Source organism: Armigeres subalbatus, chromosome 3 (genome assembly GCF_024139115.2).
Source record: "Armigeres subalbatus isolate Guangzhou_Male chromosome 3, GZ_Asu_2, whole genome shotgun sequence".
NCBI classification, from domain to species: Eukaryota; Metazoa; Arthropoda; class Insecta; order Diptera; family Culicidae; genus Armigeres; species Armigeres subalbatus.
The window spans coordinates 139,149,976-139,167,314 of record NC_085141.1 but is presented as its reverse complement, the minus strand read 5'-3'; the positions used below and the strand labels follow the sequence as shown (position 1 = coordinate 139,167,314).

Sequence of the window (17,339 nt, the reverse complement as noted above, 5' to 3'; positions counted from 1 at the left end):
CAGTGCATAATTGAGAGCCATGTGGGCGGAAGCAGTGCGAATCCGCACCTGTGGGAGCATTTTAAGGAGACTGTAAAGGTGTTCGACCGTACGGTACACTATTTTTTGTACACACATACACGCTCACATGCACACATATAGCCTAAAGAGACTAATAGAATTTTTTGGATTTGGGCAAAGCTTCTTAGTTGTCGACCAAGTGTGACTAAGAAGGACGGCAGGGCTGAACTACTGTACAACAAATACCTATAGGGGAATTTTATAAATTATTCCTGGAGATAGGGGAACTGTTCCATTTTCCATCTCACTGAACATATATTCATCTCACAACGCCATTCTCGTCGCTTCTTTTTGCCTACAAGCACTGGTGAACAAAATCACAAAAATAAGAAACAAATCAAATTCTTTTTTATTGCTTTGTTTTTGATGGGATGGAAATAGGAGCTATGGGATGAAGTGTTGAACCGTTCCCATATTGCCGATAGAATTTCTGGAGGTATTTTAGAAGAATTTCCTGGAGAAATTTCCAAATGTATTTCCGAATGAATTCTGGAAGGAAGTTCTAAGGAGCAACCTGAATAGATTTTTAAAAAATCTACACGAATTTTTGAAGGAAAGAATTTTCAATAGAATTAAACAAACAAATACCTATTGGAAATTTATAGATTTTAACAGAAATTACATCAGAAACTCTTGAAAAAGTTACTTCAGGAACTTCAGAAAGACTACTTCGGTAATTCTTTTAGGAATTTCTCCGTGAATTCCTTCGAAAATCCGGGGGGAAGTAAAACAAAACTTTGTTTTGAATCTGGAATTAAGACAACAAGCCAAAAATACCTTAAAGGATTGGGATTGCAGTCAGTCATCATCATACGTCTTCTCGAGAATACTTTGGGAATTTAGTTCAAGAGTTGCTTTGAAAATTTCTCCAGAATCATCATCCAGATAATGTTTCATGAATTTATCCAAAAAGTTCGTTCGAAAAATCCCCTTGAACCTTTTTTACATTTTTAGTTGAGACAAATAAAAAGAGGACAATTAATTACTCATTCTGGATAAGTCTAGTGAGGATAAGTGAACAATCAACACAAACACTGTTTTGTACTATGGCCAATCGTATCTCACCTCACACAAACTTAACTGAATAGAAACTGGAGCCGGTTGAATTCAAGAGCAAGTAAAACAAACCGCGACCACACTATCAAATGCGAACACCACATAATCGCCACATTTATTGAGACGGTCGCGGTTCGAGGCACGTATCGTACGACGTCCAGTCGCAGTCATCGCTTGAGTGTGCTCCGTTTCGCAAGTCTTTCGCGCGCCGCGGTTATCGCGATCCACCTAAACAGGAAACTTTTCCTCACAACAGTACGCAGTGTATCCGACTTCGTGTTTACCTCGAAATTAAGTGTCCATAGTCGTGTTACGCTACGTTGCATTGCAGCCTACAACATTTTCTCCAAATTTGTACAATTTATCACCCAAAAGTACTCCAGTATGGCCCAACCGTAAGTGTCCTCCGCTAGTTATAGATAGGTAGATATCGTGTGAAATGTGATCAATCAGTGCAGTGTTCTTATTTAGACTACACTGCAGAAGGCGAAGTCTGGGTCAAATTTCTGCCAGTCATTTAGAGGTTGCACTTGAATTGGCCCCTCGCACAACGTAACGAATATACAGTTTTCCCTTCATAATAGTTTGTAAAGTCAACAATGTCTTATGTGATTTTTTTCTGTGCTGTTGAAAGTTTACTTTCGTCATTCGGTGATACTACTCTATCGCGGTATTGAGCGACGTCGATCGTTAGTCGTCATATGCTTGGATAGGTGTTGGGTGTCATGATGATGGTGAGCATCGGTCGGTGCATACGACTAGGTGAAGGTTAAACATTCTCCAGTCGTTAGCAGAAATGTATAGCTTGCCTGCAATAGGTCGTGGGTTTGGCATGGTAATATTTGGAACTGGAAAATTGATGGATTTAGTGAAAATAATATGAACACAAGTATAAACAAAAACAAGTTCTAGCACGTGGTTAAACTAATGAACCAGTTTCTGATCATTGACATGATCTTACCTACGACCTTCACTGTCTTTCGACCAGTACTCGATCTTAGAGCACAGAAGATGGGCTTTCAATAACAGAAAAAAAGAATAATTGAAAATTAGAAAATTACAACTACTTACTTTGAGCGTATATACCAAGTCAAAATTATTTAAATTGTTTTATATATTTATTGCATCGAACACACTAATTATATTTAAATGTGCAATCAAGACATGGAAGGAATAGCCATCAATACGCTAATATATGTAGTGTTATTCAATTAATAATTACTATGTATTGAATATTTATTAGACAAGTCTATAGAAGAAAACTTTGTAAACATTACTAATTTACCTCAATACTCTCAAAGCTGACTTAACCAATTTATATGATTTGAATGAATGCAATAATAAAGAATTGCTATTCTATTTAATGCTTGCATTCAAAAATGAAGAGAACCGCATCTGTATGTTGTGCATAAATACGTTAGGTATAATGAATTTTTGACATAACAAACGATAGGCTTAATGTACGTTGGACATAAAACATGCCAAAGAACCACTTATGATATAGAGAAGACAGTTATTAACAGGAAGGTTTCTAAGTCAAGTTATCATTTTTACATTCGTATGTACGATAATTATTTTTCCTCGTCGGGTATTTTCATTACTGCTACTATTTTTTGATCTATTATAAATAATATTTTCTCTTTGTTTTTCTAGCTGAGCTCTGTAAAACCGAAGGTCGATTTATATTTGTATTTTTTGATTTCCCTGATATTTCAAACATTGAAAATAAAACTTAAAAATCGATTTTCTCAAAAACGATTTTTTCAATATTTTTTTATTTTTTGATATGTTGTAGCAGATAATATATGTATTATTTTGCACTATGGGTCATGATGGAGAAATGATGGACAAAAAAGTTATAATTTTTTTAAATTAGTTTGTTTTTAAAAAATGGTTCGAATATTATTTTTACGTTTTTATCGATTCAATTTTATGAAAGTACGTTAAATTTCCAATGGAAAAGGTATACATCATTTTTTTTTCAAGTGCAACCGTTTCTGAGATACAACAGTTTGAAGATAAAAAGCAATATTTTTTTATTTCAACTTTCAAGTATTTTTCGAATTTTTCTCGAATATATTTACCATTGAATCAAAATTTACTGCTATCGTCGAAATTTATTGATCAAAATGTAAGTATTGTAGCAGTGGTTGGTCATTTACATGGTGGCATTATATGCAGCGCCGTAGCGTGTGGTTGGCCAGGTTGGCCCCCGCCAAGGGCGCCGGGCTTTAGGGGGGCGCCGAAATCCAGAATACTGCACTATAAGGCTTGCTGTCGTTTAGTCATCTTTCTCTTGCACGCGCACAGGAAGGATAGGATTTGTTTTGTTTCAAACGCTTCGGAAGCGTTTCCTGATGAAAACAAATATTATCTTTTCTGTTGCAAGAGACAGATGATCAAACGTCAGCAAGCCATATGAGAAATTATGAAAAATCTCATCAAGATTGTTGTTACACGGTTGGATTCCACTTAAATTTTAATAGATTTTTTGTGAATTTTTTGGTGGAGTTAATTCATTGTTTTATTGATGCCGAAGGTCTCAATCGGCTAAAATCAAACCGTGTGGAAAACCTTGGTGTCTTCTCAAACTCACCGGTTAAAAGTGTATCAGATTCAAGCTTTTAACAGATTCCATCGAGGACTAGGGTAAGGGAGGTATTTTGGACCACCAGTTCGACGGCTCATATTTTGGACCACTGAGTAAGGGTGGTCCAAAATACATCATTTACCCTACAACCGTAACCAACCGTTTTACTGATTTTCAAAAGGCCCCTTTCCATAAATAACTGATACAGGAATCAGAACGTAGGCTCAGGGAGCATCTTCACTGACTTTTCTTTATCATTTACCTGATGGAAAAGAAAGTGAAAATAGCAAGGAACAGGAAATACAACTGAAAAGAAGAATGGAACAAGTTTCCAAGAAGCCCTAGATTAGGACTTCAATACGCCAAAAGCGAAACAGAGAGTAGACTGTAAAAAAGGGGTATAATTTTGTTCGTTTTCAAAAAATATATACTCGGAAGTATTGTCAGGGAGTTTGTTATATTTGTAAAATAAATTCTCTCATTTTATGCAGGCAAACTATTTGAGGTTTACAAATGGACCATGATGATCGCATTTGATTCAGTGACATTTTCGATTCCTTTAAACCAGACACATATGATGGTGAAAAAGCAAGCAAAGCCGTTGTATATTCGATGATATTTTTAATTTGATTTTTTATTTTGGGTCTATATAATCTGGTAAAGCATTAAACAAGGCACTTATTTAAAGACATGCTGAATACGAGAATATGTATCCAGGGATTTCAGTAATGATGGCAGTTGATCTACTTCGAACATGAAATTTATTAGCCTAATCACGTCAACCAATGCCACCAAACTACCGATAGACCCACTCCAGGAATTGATGTATCTCGATCCGAATTGATCCAGAGTTAGTTTTTTCTTGATACGTCTTGGTCAAATCGCTATTCCTACCAGGAGGGTGAAACGCCTGTCATCCGCGGTACAATGACACTCTACCCAACATCGTTTTTGGTACTTCTGTTTTTGGTACCCTGTTTCTGGGTAGTATACCCGAATGCAGCGCTCATTTTGGGTGATTGGTTCGTACGCAGTTAGTGCCAATTATCGGCAATTAACTTCTCCTGGCGAAAACTTGCAATTAGTTGAGGTACATCGAGCCGTTTTGTGTTTGTATGGCTTCTTTATGTCGAAAAAAAGCTCGTCGATAATTCCGAAGTTTTGTTATCATGAATTAAACAAAATTAAAATAAAAACATTGTACGTCATATTGAATGAATGGTGGGTAGGTGTATTGGCCTTCTCTTCAGTCCCCTGATTCCTACCTTCTACCAAATACCTCCAAAGTTGAATATAGTTGAGTTCTCCAAAGCTGAAATTCAAAGTCCAGTAATTCTTTCAAACCACCAACCAAGGTCTAAGGGCGATTCCAAAGGCCAGAACAGGATTGTTTTTGATGCGACTACGCCCGATAGTGATCCAGCCACTAACCGGCACACTTGAGAGATGAATTTTATTGGCCTAGCTTGATCCACTAGTGTGTGAATTCATAATAAGGAAGTTTGGATGTTTGGTCGGTAACACACGTACTACTCAATCTAGTTTTTTTTTACTTACGTAGGTTTATTAAATCTTTCAAAAAATCATCAAATTTCTAGAACAGGGATTTTTAGAAATGTTCTGGCTTTCTTAATAATACTAACTTCCTACCTATTGAAACATATGCAGGTTATTGAGGCTTAACGAATTCATAAAGTTTTCAGAGATGAATTAGCCAAGCAAACATTTATTAAATCAACCACGCAATAAAGGTATTTGATTTGAACATGCAATGAAAGTAAGGGGCACCCGATAACGATTTCGCCAAGGGCGCTGGGAGTCCACGCTACGGCTCTGATTATATGTGATAAAAATTACTTTGTAAAAACTAAATATTTTGTTTTTTTTTAAACACACACTTAGAGTCATATTTTTTATGAATGAATGAGTCAACAATACTTCAATATAGGGTTTCTTACCCCATTCCCGGCCTAACATGCGTACGACTGCATTATTCCATTGATATTTATGACAGGAAGCAACTTTTCCTGAATTTTGTGGGCTGTATAATACTGCATTGGGGTTCACTTCTGTTTAAAAAATAGCTATTCGTGCTAAATATCGTTCAAGAAAGCTTTTATTTGATTTAAATTAACGAGGTGCAGCACTCATTTCAGTCATAGCGATTTCCATTCGGCATATCACAAAAACCAGTTCCCGGCCTAAGCAAAATTTCACTCAATCTCTCAACATTTCTCTCTCATTCTCTCTCGGGACGGTAGAAAATGCGACGTAAACAAAAATATGCACGTTCCACGACAACAAGATGCCAGATGGTATCATTCATAATCATTTTTATTTGGTTGAGAAGATATATTTACTCATCCATTTTTTTTCCAAATACTTAAAAACAATATTTTTTTCACCTTTTGAAATCGAGAAAATTATAAATAACATGATAGCGTCAACATATTAAACAGTTTTCCTATCAACGATGAAGGATCATTTTCATTCTCCTGGCCTTTTGGCAGCACGGTGCGGCTAGAAGTTTTTGGGCCGAGGTGATTTTTTGTTCGGTTTGAGAATACATTTTAAATGTATTCTAATTATGTTTATATAAGTTCTAGTGATACGTTCTAGTGATTAGATTGAAGTGCGTGTGTGGAGCATTATGGTGTGGTGATTAAAAGCTTGAAGCAATGATTGTAACGAGCACTAGGACGATTTTCAGGTAGGTGTTTATTTGATGATACCGTTTTGTAAAAGTGGAAAGAATCACTCCGGCTCAGTGGTGTGGCATCGGAGAGTGAGATTTTGAAATCTACATTTTTATTTTCTACAATTGGATCAATTAGGAGTAAAACAAGTGATTGAAAGATATTGAATATTGTGAAAAATAAATGGGAGACTTTTTAAAAATTATCAATCATAAAGCTACGGCTTCCAAACAGTATAAATCATTAGTTTTCTGTGTAGTGAGCCGGGAACCGGGTCCATAGGCCCAAGTAGTGATTTACCCTATGTTATAGCGGAAGATTAATATGAACCTCTGCACAATGAGTCAAGATGAGCAAAATGAAAAAAAAAATAAAAAAATAGGAAAAGGCAGGTAATTCCCGGAACGTAAATAAATTGATTTCAGATAATGATATGTAATATTCTAACAAAAAATAAATATTCGTGCAACGATTGCGTGTTATAGTTAGCTACTAGCACAAGCCTGCCCAACCTTTTCAAGCCACGGGCCAATTTTCAGATTGACCACTTGTTGGCGGGCCAGAAAATCTTCGGTACATAATTTTAGGCATTTTCAAAATAACTAAAATAAAACACTTTTTTTTAGAATGGCATTTAGTTTTACAGAACGTCTAATTTCTTATAGAAAATCTATAAACACGATATTATTGCGTTTGAACAATATTTTTGTGTTATGCTTATTACGGGACATGGAATTGTTGACTTCTTTCCGATACTCGACGCATATTGGTTTCACAATCGGTGATCGAATTTTGCAAGCACAATGAAGATCAACAATTACTTTTTACTGCTTTCATTCTTGATAAGAGTTGTTCACCAAGAATATCTTACAAGAGATGTGTCTTTCTGAAATTTAGATTTGAGCTCGTTGTTGTATTTGTTGTATGAAGATAACATTTGAAACATTCCAGCTGCATTATTCACATCAGTAAACGATGTTGATAAACTGTGTTCTGAAAACTACTGTCGAAAGGCTTCGAGTCGAGAGAAATTTATCAGTTTTCGACACACAATTCTATCTGCAAAGTGCAGATAAATATCAGAAATTAACTTTTGTTGCTGATTAACAATTGATTGCTTTTTCTTTAAAGCACACAATGTCACCAACAGCCGATTGTATTTTTTTTTAACAAGTTCTGTTCGGAAAAGGTTTCATCATCCGTATTGTCAAAATCTCATTAACAGCAAAACTGGCCCGTGCTGCATTATTCGACTCCGTGCTTGCCCAGATTTTATTTTTTATTCAGTAATAACCTACTGTAACGGTATTCATTAATAAATATTGAGAAGAAGCTTCTCGAGTCAGGTAGAAAAGCTTTCGGGCCTGTTAAGGTACACTGGGGGAAGTGGAAAAAGGGGGTAAGTGTAAAAATTGACTCGAAAAATTGGAATTGTACATACTTTACAGTTTTTACCACATCATAGCATCATGCAATGTCAATGTTATACTTCGATGCTCACACTAATACTATGTTGAAAATTGTATAACACATACACTAACACGGTTATCGCTTGAACTGTAATTTTAGGTTTCGCGATAAATTGATATTTGCATTCATAAAATTAATTCTTATTTGCACCAGTTGTTCTTTTTTCAAGTAAATTTATATCACAGGTGACCATTACAATAAAATTAAACTTATCCCATTCAATTGGTAGTGGTTTGTACCAAGAAAGCAAATAATTCAAAAATTTTACACTTACCCCAGGTATCAAACACTGCGGGGGAAGTGGATAATGTTTTAATTACGCAATTTTTTCGTCCATCCAGGGTTTATTTCGATAGCTGTGAATCTTAATATGTTCCTTCTTTGTTATCATTGTGATTCCAGTGGTGATTGGACTCATATAAATGAGAAAATGCCTGATTAATCCACCTATCGGTACTTATGCCTTTCACATGTTTTACATATGAAAAAAAATATATAAGAAAGTTAAAAATAGCACTGATAGGTGAATATATTGTATAATTCACATTAATTTTTATTCCTAACAAGTTTCACCGTTGAATGCATTTTTTTGCGAACAAATCGGTTAAGGACAAGTGCTTAAGAATAGCTGATAATTTTGTACGTGTTTTGCGCACACACGTAAATACAAATACGCACATACAGACATCATCTCAATTCGTTATACTAAGTTGATTAGTTTTTCACCCTATAAGTCCCATTTTTCCTTTAAAATGTTCATCTTTGGGGCGAACATATAGACTTTACGTACACTTAGTGACCGAGAAGGCAAAACCATTCCTCCCCTAGCTATTACGAGAATTCCTTGAGGATCTATTCCGTTAAGGTAATGCAATTATTCCACCAAAGATACTCAGAGCAATTATCGTATTGATTTTAGTTATATGTAACTACTCATCACTATTGAAGGTCAAGGCAACATGGGTTTTCCACTTACCCCATCCCACTAGGGTAAGTGGAAAAACAACTCCTAATTTTAAAATTTATTTCCATAAATTTCAAGCGACCAAAATGGTATGAATTACCGCACAGTTGGTGCAAAATTGACTGTTTTTGATAGCCCATTTTGATTGAATGCATTTTAATCATTTAAACTGGTTTTACACTAATTCAAACATGCACTATCGATTTTTCCTTTTCCACTTCCCCCAGTGTACCTTATAAAGAATATTTTCATACACGCCGCGGGCCACAAAAATGGAGTCAAGGGCCGCATCCGGCCCGCGGGCCGTACGTTGGGCAGCCCTGACTAGCACGAGAGGAAGAGAATGATTAATCATAGTCTGGAGACAATAAAATTTGAATCAGCATCAATTATAAATTAAACTGTTCCCCTTAAACTTTATACGTCATTGTTGAATGACCCGTGTTGAAATCAAAAGATAGATTTGAAAAATACAAAATCGGCAGTAGTTTTCAAGAAAATTCACTGTTAGGACTTAACAATTGTAACTCCTGGCTTTATTTCTTAATTCATATAAGCGCAAAACATAGTAAATACACACTGCAACCAATACCAAAAGGTTGAAAAATCCAAACTTGTCCTCTTCTATTTGTTTGGTACAAGGATTTTCGAATTTATTTTCAATATTTGTCCATCCTGATGTGCAATATTGAATAAAAGCCTTCCGCTGTAACATATGTCAAATATTAGTATGGTTGAAAGATTCTTTCCCAAAATAGTTGACCCTGAGGTTGTATTTCGGAGAATAAATTATTTGATATTGTCTCCCACAACCCTTCTTCTTCTTCTTCTTATTGGCATTACATCCCCACACTGGGACAGAGCCGCCTCGCAGCTTAGTGTTCATTAAGTACTTCCACAATCCGATCAAAGTTAATTGCCTATTTCCGGGAATTAAAACCACCCGACTTGGACATTAATTTACAATGTTGTGAAACTCATATGTGAATATGTACATTATGCGGAAGATATTGATTTGATAAATGTATTGGAGGTAACCACTTTCCCTTCGATGGGAAACGTTAGACTGGTGCTTTATCCAACTAAGCTACGAAGGACCTCCGTCGGCCTTCGCAACCTAGTGGCTACTGAATGAGCTCGAGATTCCCAAATTGGACGCATAGTCAAATCACTCGCAATCCATTTGTCAAGCCAACACTTCCACATGTGTATAGTACACGTTCACATTAGAGGAGCGTGGGTATTTAGAATGTCTGGCGGCTATACACATTCTTCATCAACAACTTCCACAGTTATTAACTGCGAGGTTTCTAAGCCTGGTTACCATTTTTGCATTCGTATATCATGAGGCTAGCACGATGATACTTTTATGCCCAGGGAAGTCGAGACAATTTCCAATCCGAAAATTGCCTAGACCGGCACCGGGAACCGAACCCAGCCATCCTCAGCATGGTCTTGCTTTGTAGCCGCACGGCTAAGGAGGGCCCCTTAGCATGAAAATGGCCATCCACTGCCCCATTACTAGCATCTTGGACAATAAATATCGATGATTTCAGTAACATTTGATTCTATGTTAAATAGATTTGAAAAACATTCGAAAAAGACTGGACATCTAAAAATCGGTCTGTTTTATCTTCAAACCGTTGTATCTCAGAAACGGCTGCACTTAGAAAAAAATGATGTGCTCCTTTTCCATTGGAAATTTAACGTACTTTCATAAAATCGAATCGATAAAACGTAAAAACGTAAATTTGTAAAATCAAAGCATTATGAAACCTAGGTAGCTCCTATCCTACAGAATGCAATGAACACTGCTGTTACTGGGCACTACCACGCTATCACTGCAAAAAAGGTAGGGTTTCGTGTTGACTAGCCGCAAAATAACGCTGATCGAACCCTCATGCTATCTCGCATGTTCTCTCACAAAATCTATTTCAACTCTGGACAAACCACCGTGAGCATCACTCCTTACGATTTACACCATAACAAACTCACCGGATCTGGTCGAAACGTGGGGCACAAAAATATTTGAATTTTCACAGCGCGTCAAAATTCACGACCGAACGTATTCAAGGCACACTTCGTTCTCTCAAGTGGTTCTATAAGGTTCTATAAGCCCCTTGGTCAAAGGCTAATTAGTCTTTGCCCTTGGTGAAGAACTGTTGTCTTGTTTGTAAATTTGCCGGACAACGGCATAACAAATGTTCCGACTCTTCTTTTTCTGTGTCACAGAAACGACACATATCATTTCGAGGTTTTCCTATGAGCTTTGAATGATATCAATTCGGACAATGACCTCTAATGAGAACCGGCGTATACTTGCTTAGGTCTCTTTAAGATAATGAATCAGATACAGTGGTTGGTTTCCTACCCGCCACTGCCGTATCCAGGCGAAACAAAACAAATCCCATCCTTTCCATGTGCGTGCAAGAGAAAGATAATAAAACGTCAGATAGCCTTATTTGGAGTAAGGGGTCGTTCAAAAATGATGTCACAGGTTTTAGGGGGGGAGGGGGTCTAAGATTTTGTGACAGTACATGTACTAGGTATACAAATAAGCGTGACAGAGGGGGGGGAGGGGGTCTAGAAATCCAGAAAAGTAGTGGACGTCATATTAGAATCGCCCCTAATAAATCGTCTCGATTGCCTAGCATTAGTTGCGTTCCTAAAATTGGTTTCTATTTTCATAGATTCCCATGCCTTCATCTCCATATGAAGAGAAATTTGATAAGCTAGAAAAAGCTCCTGGTCCTGTAAACTGACTTGATGAGCCGAGTCTCGCCACCATTTCGGGTTTTACGTTACCATCTATTCCACAGTGTCCTGGATGGAACCCAATATAGGTTAAATTGATTGCGACAAGACAATTTTTGGAGTAACTTGTTTTGAAGTACATGTTGCCGACTTTATTGCATTCAAAGCTGCTTGGCTGTATGACATCCTGCATATATTTGAGTGTATGTAATTTCTACACAAACATATTACAGAACAGTCTAGAACTGCATGCACTTCCGCTTGAAATACGAATGGCCAACTATGGGAATCGATTTATCTATCCCAGGATCAGTAACTCCTGCTCCCACATGGTTGTTCAATTTTGAACCGTCAGTATATCAAACCTCCATGAGTCGATGTGCTATGACTCGATATCGACTCATGGAAGCAAATTATTCCATATTAAAATATATTTTCTGGGATACTGTGATGGTCCAAAGAGCTTTCCAAGGATTTTTTATTCCGCATCGCGATGTTTCCATTAGTCGATGGTCTTTTCAATATCATCTCATGGAGGTTTGTCTGTAAAACGTTATCGATCTTGAACGAAGTTTGGATTCTCCATTCAACCATGTATCTAGGGCCAATTACATTGAAAAGTCGATTAAAATTGTATTTTTTCTCCTTTCAATCTTAATTGTTTATTACTAGGGAGTTTTCGGATCTTCCGATCCTCAAAGCAGTCTTTCCATTCCAGTCTAACTTCTCAGTGACTGATGAAAAGTTGTATTGCTTTCTCTTTTCTTCCCACGGAAATTTAACTCAATTTCCGTTAAAAGCAGGACAACTCATAGTTTTGAGTTAGTCCCGCTTTTGAGTAAAATTTCCGTGGGGGAGAAAAGAGAGGGCAATACAATTTTACTAAGTCAATGTAGGTGAAAGTTAGCGTGTTTGGTCAGCAGACCAACGAATCATAGGTAATTCTTGGTTTAACTCTTTATAAGGCATTGGCAACTATATTGCCACCAACAAATAATATTTTTTCTATTTATTAACAAGAGCTCTACTTATTATTTCCCATGTAGTTGCTTTATTTGTTTCCTAGTAACACCCCAGATGAGTTCAATCAAAGTTAATTGCCTATTTCCGGGGACTTGGACCCGACTTGGACGTTAATTTACAATGTTATGAAAAGTCATATGTGAATATGTACGTTATGTGGAAGATATTGATTTCGAAAATGTATTGGAGGTAACCACTTTCCCTTCGATGGGATTCGAACCTGGACGTGTTCGAATTGTGAGTGATTTGACTATGCGTCCAATTTGGGAATTTCGAGCTCGTTCAGTAGCCGCTAGGTTGCGAAGGCCGACGGAGGTCCTTCGTAGCTTAGTTGGTTAAAGCACCAGTCTAGCGTACTGTAGGGTCATGGGTTCGAGTCCCATCGAAGGGAAAGTGGTTACCTCCAATACATTTTCCAAATCATTATCTTCCACATAACGTACATATTCACATATGAGTTTTCATAACATTGTAAAACCCCAGATTAATTTGGGCCATAAAAAAATTGAAATGTCAATTTGAGAGAAGTTTTTTTACGAACAGATCGTAAGTTTTGTGGGGAAGAAGGATTTTCAGTTATAATTCATTAAAAAACGACGGAGATATATTTTTACCGTTTGTATTAGTTATTTTAAATCTCCTGTGTTTGATTATTACGTGATTAGCGTGAAAAAAGTTTTGCCTTTCTATATAGGGTAGAATACGGCTTTGGCAGGGTGCGACATTTGTTGGCACCCTCAACAATATTTGCGTTTTCCAGCAAACATACACTATTTATGAACATAAATTTGATTCAATCACACAATTTCAAGTCTAGGCTTTCATTTGAATAAGTTGTTTGTGTAAAAGTAGCAAGATTTGACGAATTAATCACCGAAACAAATTTGCACCCACGAAATTCCTGCCAGTATTGCATCGCCCAAGAAAGCAGCAGACGAAAAGCAAACTGTTACTTACTTTTTTGGATCGCCTGTGTCTTCTCTTTATCGTGCATGATACGACAAATTAGGTACGTAAACTACTTTTTACACATTATTACCACTTGATTATCAGCACAAATAGCAAATTTATCCAATATTTGCTCTATGTTTCACTAAATAAAATTGGGACTGTTCGTTTTCTTTGGCAGCAGCGCACTTCGGAATAGAGCGAGGGAATGTGTTTGTGAGCATATCAAACACACGCTAAAAAAATACCACGCACAATTCCATGTGATTTGATTTTAGCAAAACTACGAACAAAATATCCGGCGTTGGCATTTATTTTAAAAAAGTGTTAGAATACAAATGCTTACGCAGAATTCAGATTTTTACTCAGACCATGAATTATATCAAAAGTGATAGCCACACCGTAGTATTTTAAGCTTTATGTGGCTGACAGAACCGTTTTCCTTTTGCAACTTTAATACTTTCCAAGCTCATCAAAAAAATCATAACCATTCCCGTTCCTACATAGCGCATTTCAACCATAAATAATTGCCTACTTTTAGGGTAATATCAATTATGCGACTGTGAAACGTAGTGTACGAATAAGGTGGCTCCAGCTCAATCTTATGTGTATAGATTTGGTTTTACATAGTTTACGTCGTTGTACACAACCCCCATGATTATTTTGATGAAACAAACATATCATGTAAGGGCCTTCAAATTTAAGGACCGTAAAGAGCAAGTTGTATATTTGAAACTGGTTGATAGACTTTTGCTTACGCGTGAAGACTCTAAGGCATCACAAAAGACAAAAGATGTAAATCTTGGCAGCGGACGAAAAGTATGTAAGTTCCCTTCTCCAAAATGGCCAACATTATTCAAATAGTTTAAAAATGGTAAAAGTTATGAAATTGTCAATATCTGGGTACACGGGTGCCGTATCTGCCATTCACGTCTGTTTTTTGTTGGCCGCATAAGGGGTAAAATTTGTTTTACAATGTGTTTAAATGTTTTTGCCTATCTTCCACGTGACATATGTAAAATTGATGCCAAGGCTAAAATTCATGTTTTGTAGCCAGTTTTGATAATTAATAAAATTTCTTCCAAAATTGAGTGAAGCGAGATGAGCGTGCTTCCGATTATTATGAATGAATTTTACTACTAGAGGATATAAACAACCAGCATCTGGCACCAATACATTACTAGTTTTCTACTTCCATGTCTAGTTGCTGAAGGGAGCAAAATCATTGCTGATAATAGAAATTGCTATGCCAATAGAAGAAACGTTGACCTGTTACTTTATATTAAATTTACTAAGTTTGTGGTAAAAGTTATTATATTAAGTGAACACTAATCATCAAAGGAAGAGCATACGAATGTATACCAGTTCAACTATACCTGTGTTTTAGTGTAATTATTCATTATTTTTATTATTCAATTTGGCGAATGTCTTAGACTGCCAAGAATAGGTATTTTCCCCTATTTGGTTTTTGAATTTCTGACGCAATTGTGGGGGGACCCTTGGGAACAAAAGCGCAAAAAAATTTTTTCACTTATAATGCGTTTTCCGACTAGGACTCTTCACCAAAAAATGTAACGTGCCTTGATTTAACTGGTTTTACCTAAAACCTTATTTTAAAAAAACTTTTATTTATTTTTGTTGTTGTTATTGTTGTTGTCCATTATGGAACGTACACACGGTCAAGCAGTTTGACCAACATTGAATCCACCTCTCGTTTATTCAAACATCCACCAAGTTTTACCAACAGCGACACAAACAATCAATTTATTCGACCAACAATATCACACACGAACGACCGAAGCGCCAACTTGAGCACCAACCATCGAAAAATATATGGGGGTTTGTGCAACTTCACTACAAATGCTCAAACATGTTCGGCGAACCTTGACTCCACCCCCGACAACTCAAACCAAAATCAAACCGTTTTATTTTTGCCTTTCTCGTACAACTAAGTTGTACCGAAAGGCTATCATTTCACTCCAAATTCGAACTTTTGATAGAAGTCTCGGAGACCCATAGTGTTATATACCATTCGACTCAGCTCAATGAGCTGAACAAATGTCTGTCTGTCCGTGTGCGTGTGTGTGTGTATGTGTGTGCGTGTGTGTGTGTGTGTGTATGTGTGTGCGTGTGTGTGTGCACAAAATGCCATAAAAAACATTAGCCAAATTTTCACATAGAAACTCTTAACCGATTTTCTTGCAACAAGTTGCATCCGACAGAGACTAAAACGCTGTTGATCACTATTGAATTTCATAATAATTGCAAATTGCAAAAAATTGATAATATTAAAATAGTGATGAGACATAGTCACATAGAACAATAATGTGTTATGAAAAATGCCTTGCATCTATGAATATTTTATCCGTGGCTTCCCATTAAGAGTTTCATCGTACCATAAAGATGCTCGTGTTGCACGCATTTAGGCGTAAGTATGCTCTTCGTTCAGTTTCATAGTACTATGAAATTGTCCGAAAGTCAAAATTCGAACATAGGAAATTCGAGAAACTTTCAGTAGCGCTATCTGTCGTCTACTAGTGTAAATTTTCTATCATAACATTAGACGGTGTAACCAACTGTTTTGCCTTTCTTGTACATCATCGAGGTGTAAGCGTAAAGGCTACATTCATTACCTTTTTGCGCGAGAAAGGCGCCATCACCGCTAGGTGGATTAATCTGGGTTTTTTTCCAACCGAATCACCAACTGTCAAATGGTTGTTCGAACAACTTCACACACGTTCAAACAAAGCAGCAACCGAAGCGTTTTCTTGGGGGCGGAGTCAATGTTCGTCAAACTGCTTGACTGGTGTGTACGTTGCATAAAGGATTAACATATCCAATGGACCATTTTCGGCTTATGCCCCCATTGCTTTCCAAAAGTTCGTTTACTAATCCATAGAACATTTGTCGCTTTATTAATAGCGTGTTCTAAATACTTATTCCAATTAAGTTTGCTATGAAAATTTTCTGAACCGGGACCAAGGAATCGAAATCAGCCACCTTCAGCATGGTCGTGCTTTGTAGTGCTTTGTACTAGCACGGCTAAAAAAGCGATAGATTAAATTCCATCCAATAGGATGATTGTTCCAGACCCCGTGTAAGAAAAGACAATTTCACGAGCGACATAAACACACAAACTCGGAATAGAACTGCAAACATGGCCCTCATGAGAATTGTGAGAATTCACTCGACATATAAACACACCGGGTAAAAATGCTAACATTGCCCTCATTGGAAGAAAAGAATGTATCTTGCTCAGTCGTTCTTCCCGCATCAACGGCATCAACCCACTGCACTGCTTTGTTTGCATTAGTTGACAACCACACAGAAAGATATTCGGTTGAAATGTGAAGCTTTGCATTGTTGTGCTGTCGCAAATTTAAAAAAAATGGTCCGACAATGTTGTGTTTCGAGTTGCTGTCTTTCCGAACGAAGGGCTGGACCTTCAATTTCATTTCACAGGTAAGTCTCCGTCCAAAGACTTTCAAATAAAACGATACCCAATTTAACTGTGATCAAATCAGCCTACCCCGTGACGATTCCATTCTATCGAAATGGAGAGCGGCTCTTCGTTATACAGAAGATGAAATTCCCGATCCGGGTCCCAGAGCCTTTATCTGCTCGCGCCACTTCCGTGAAAACGATTTCATGTTTGTCGGAAATAAAAAGCAGCTCCGCGCAAGTGCTATCCCAAATATTGATTTCATGGATTATGATAGGTAAGTACCTATGATATAAATACCTTTTCTAGAATAGCGGTAAGACTACAAAGTGGCCA

At 37.0% G+C, this 17,339-nt stretch overlaps 1 protein-coding gene across 3 annotated transcripts in view; it reads left to right on the top strand.

Moving 5' to 3' along the window:
• LOC134224223 (6-phosphogluconate dehydrogenase, decarboxylating) overlaps nt 1–17,339 on the top strand; it is a 342,849-nt gene that overhangs the window by 306,556 nt on the left and 18,954 nt on the right. Inside the window, exons 2-3 of one of the 3 annotated variants that reach the window (XM_062703533.1) lie at nt 16,944–17,023; nt 17,086–17,280. In XM_062703533.1, coding sequence (XP_062559517.1) covers nt 16,950–17,023; nt 17,086–17,280 — 269 coding nt within the window. In that variant the 5' untranslated portion in view covers nt 16,944–16,949. Of the gene's footprint in view, nt 1–1,218; nt 1,512–16,876; nt 17,024–17,085; nt 17,281–17,339 lie in introns of those variants that run through there. The other 2 variants (XM_062703531.1, XM_062703534.1) reach the window with 2 other exon arrangements.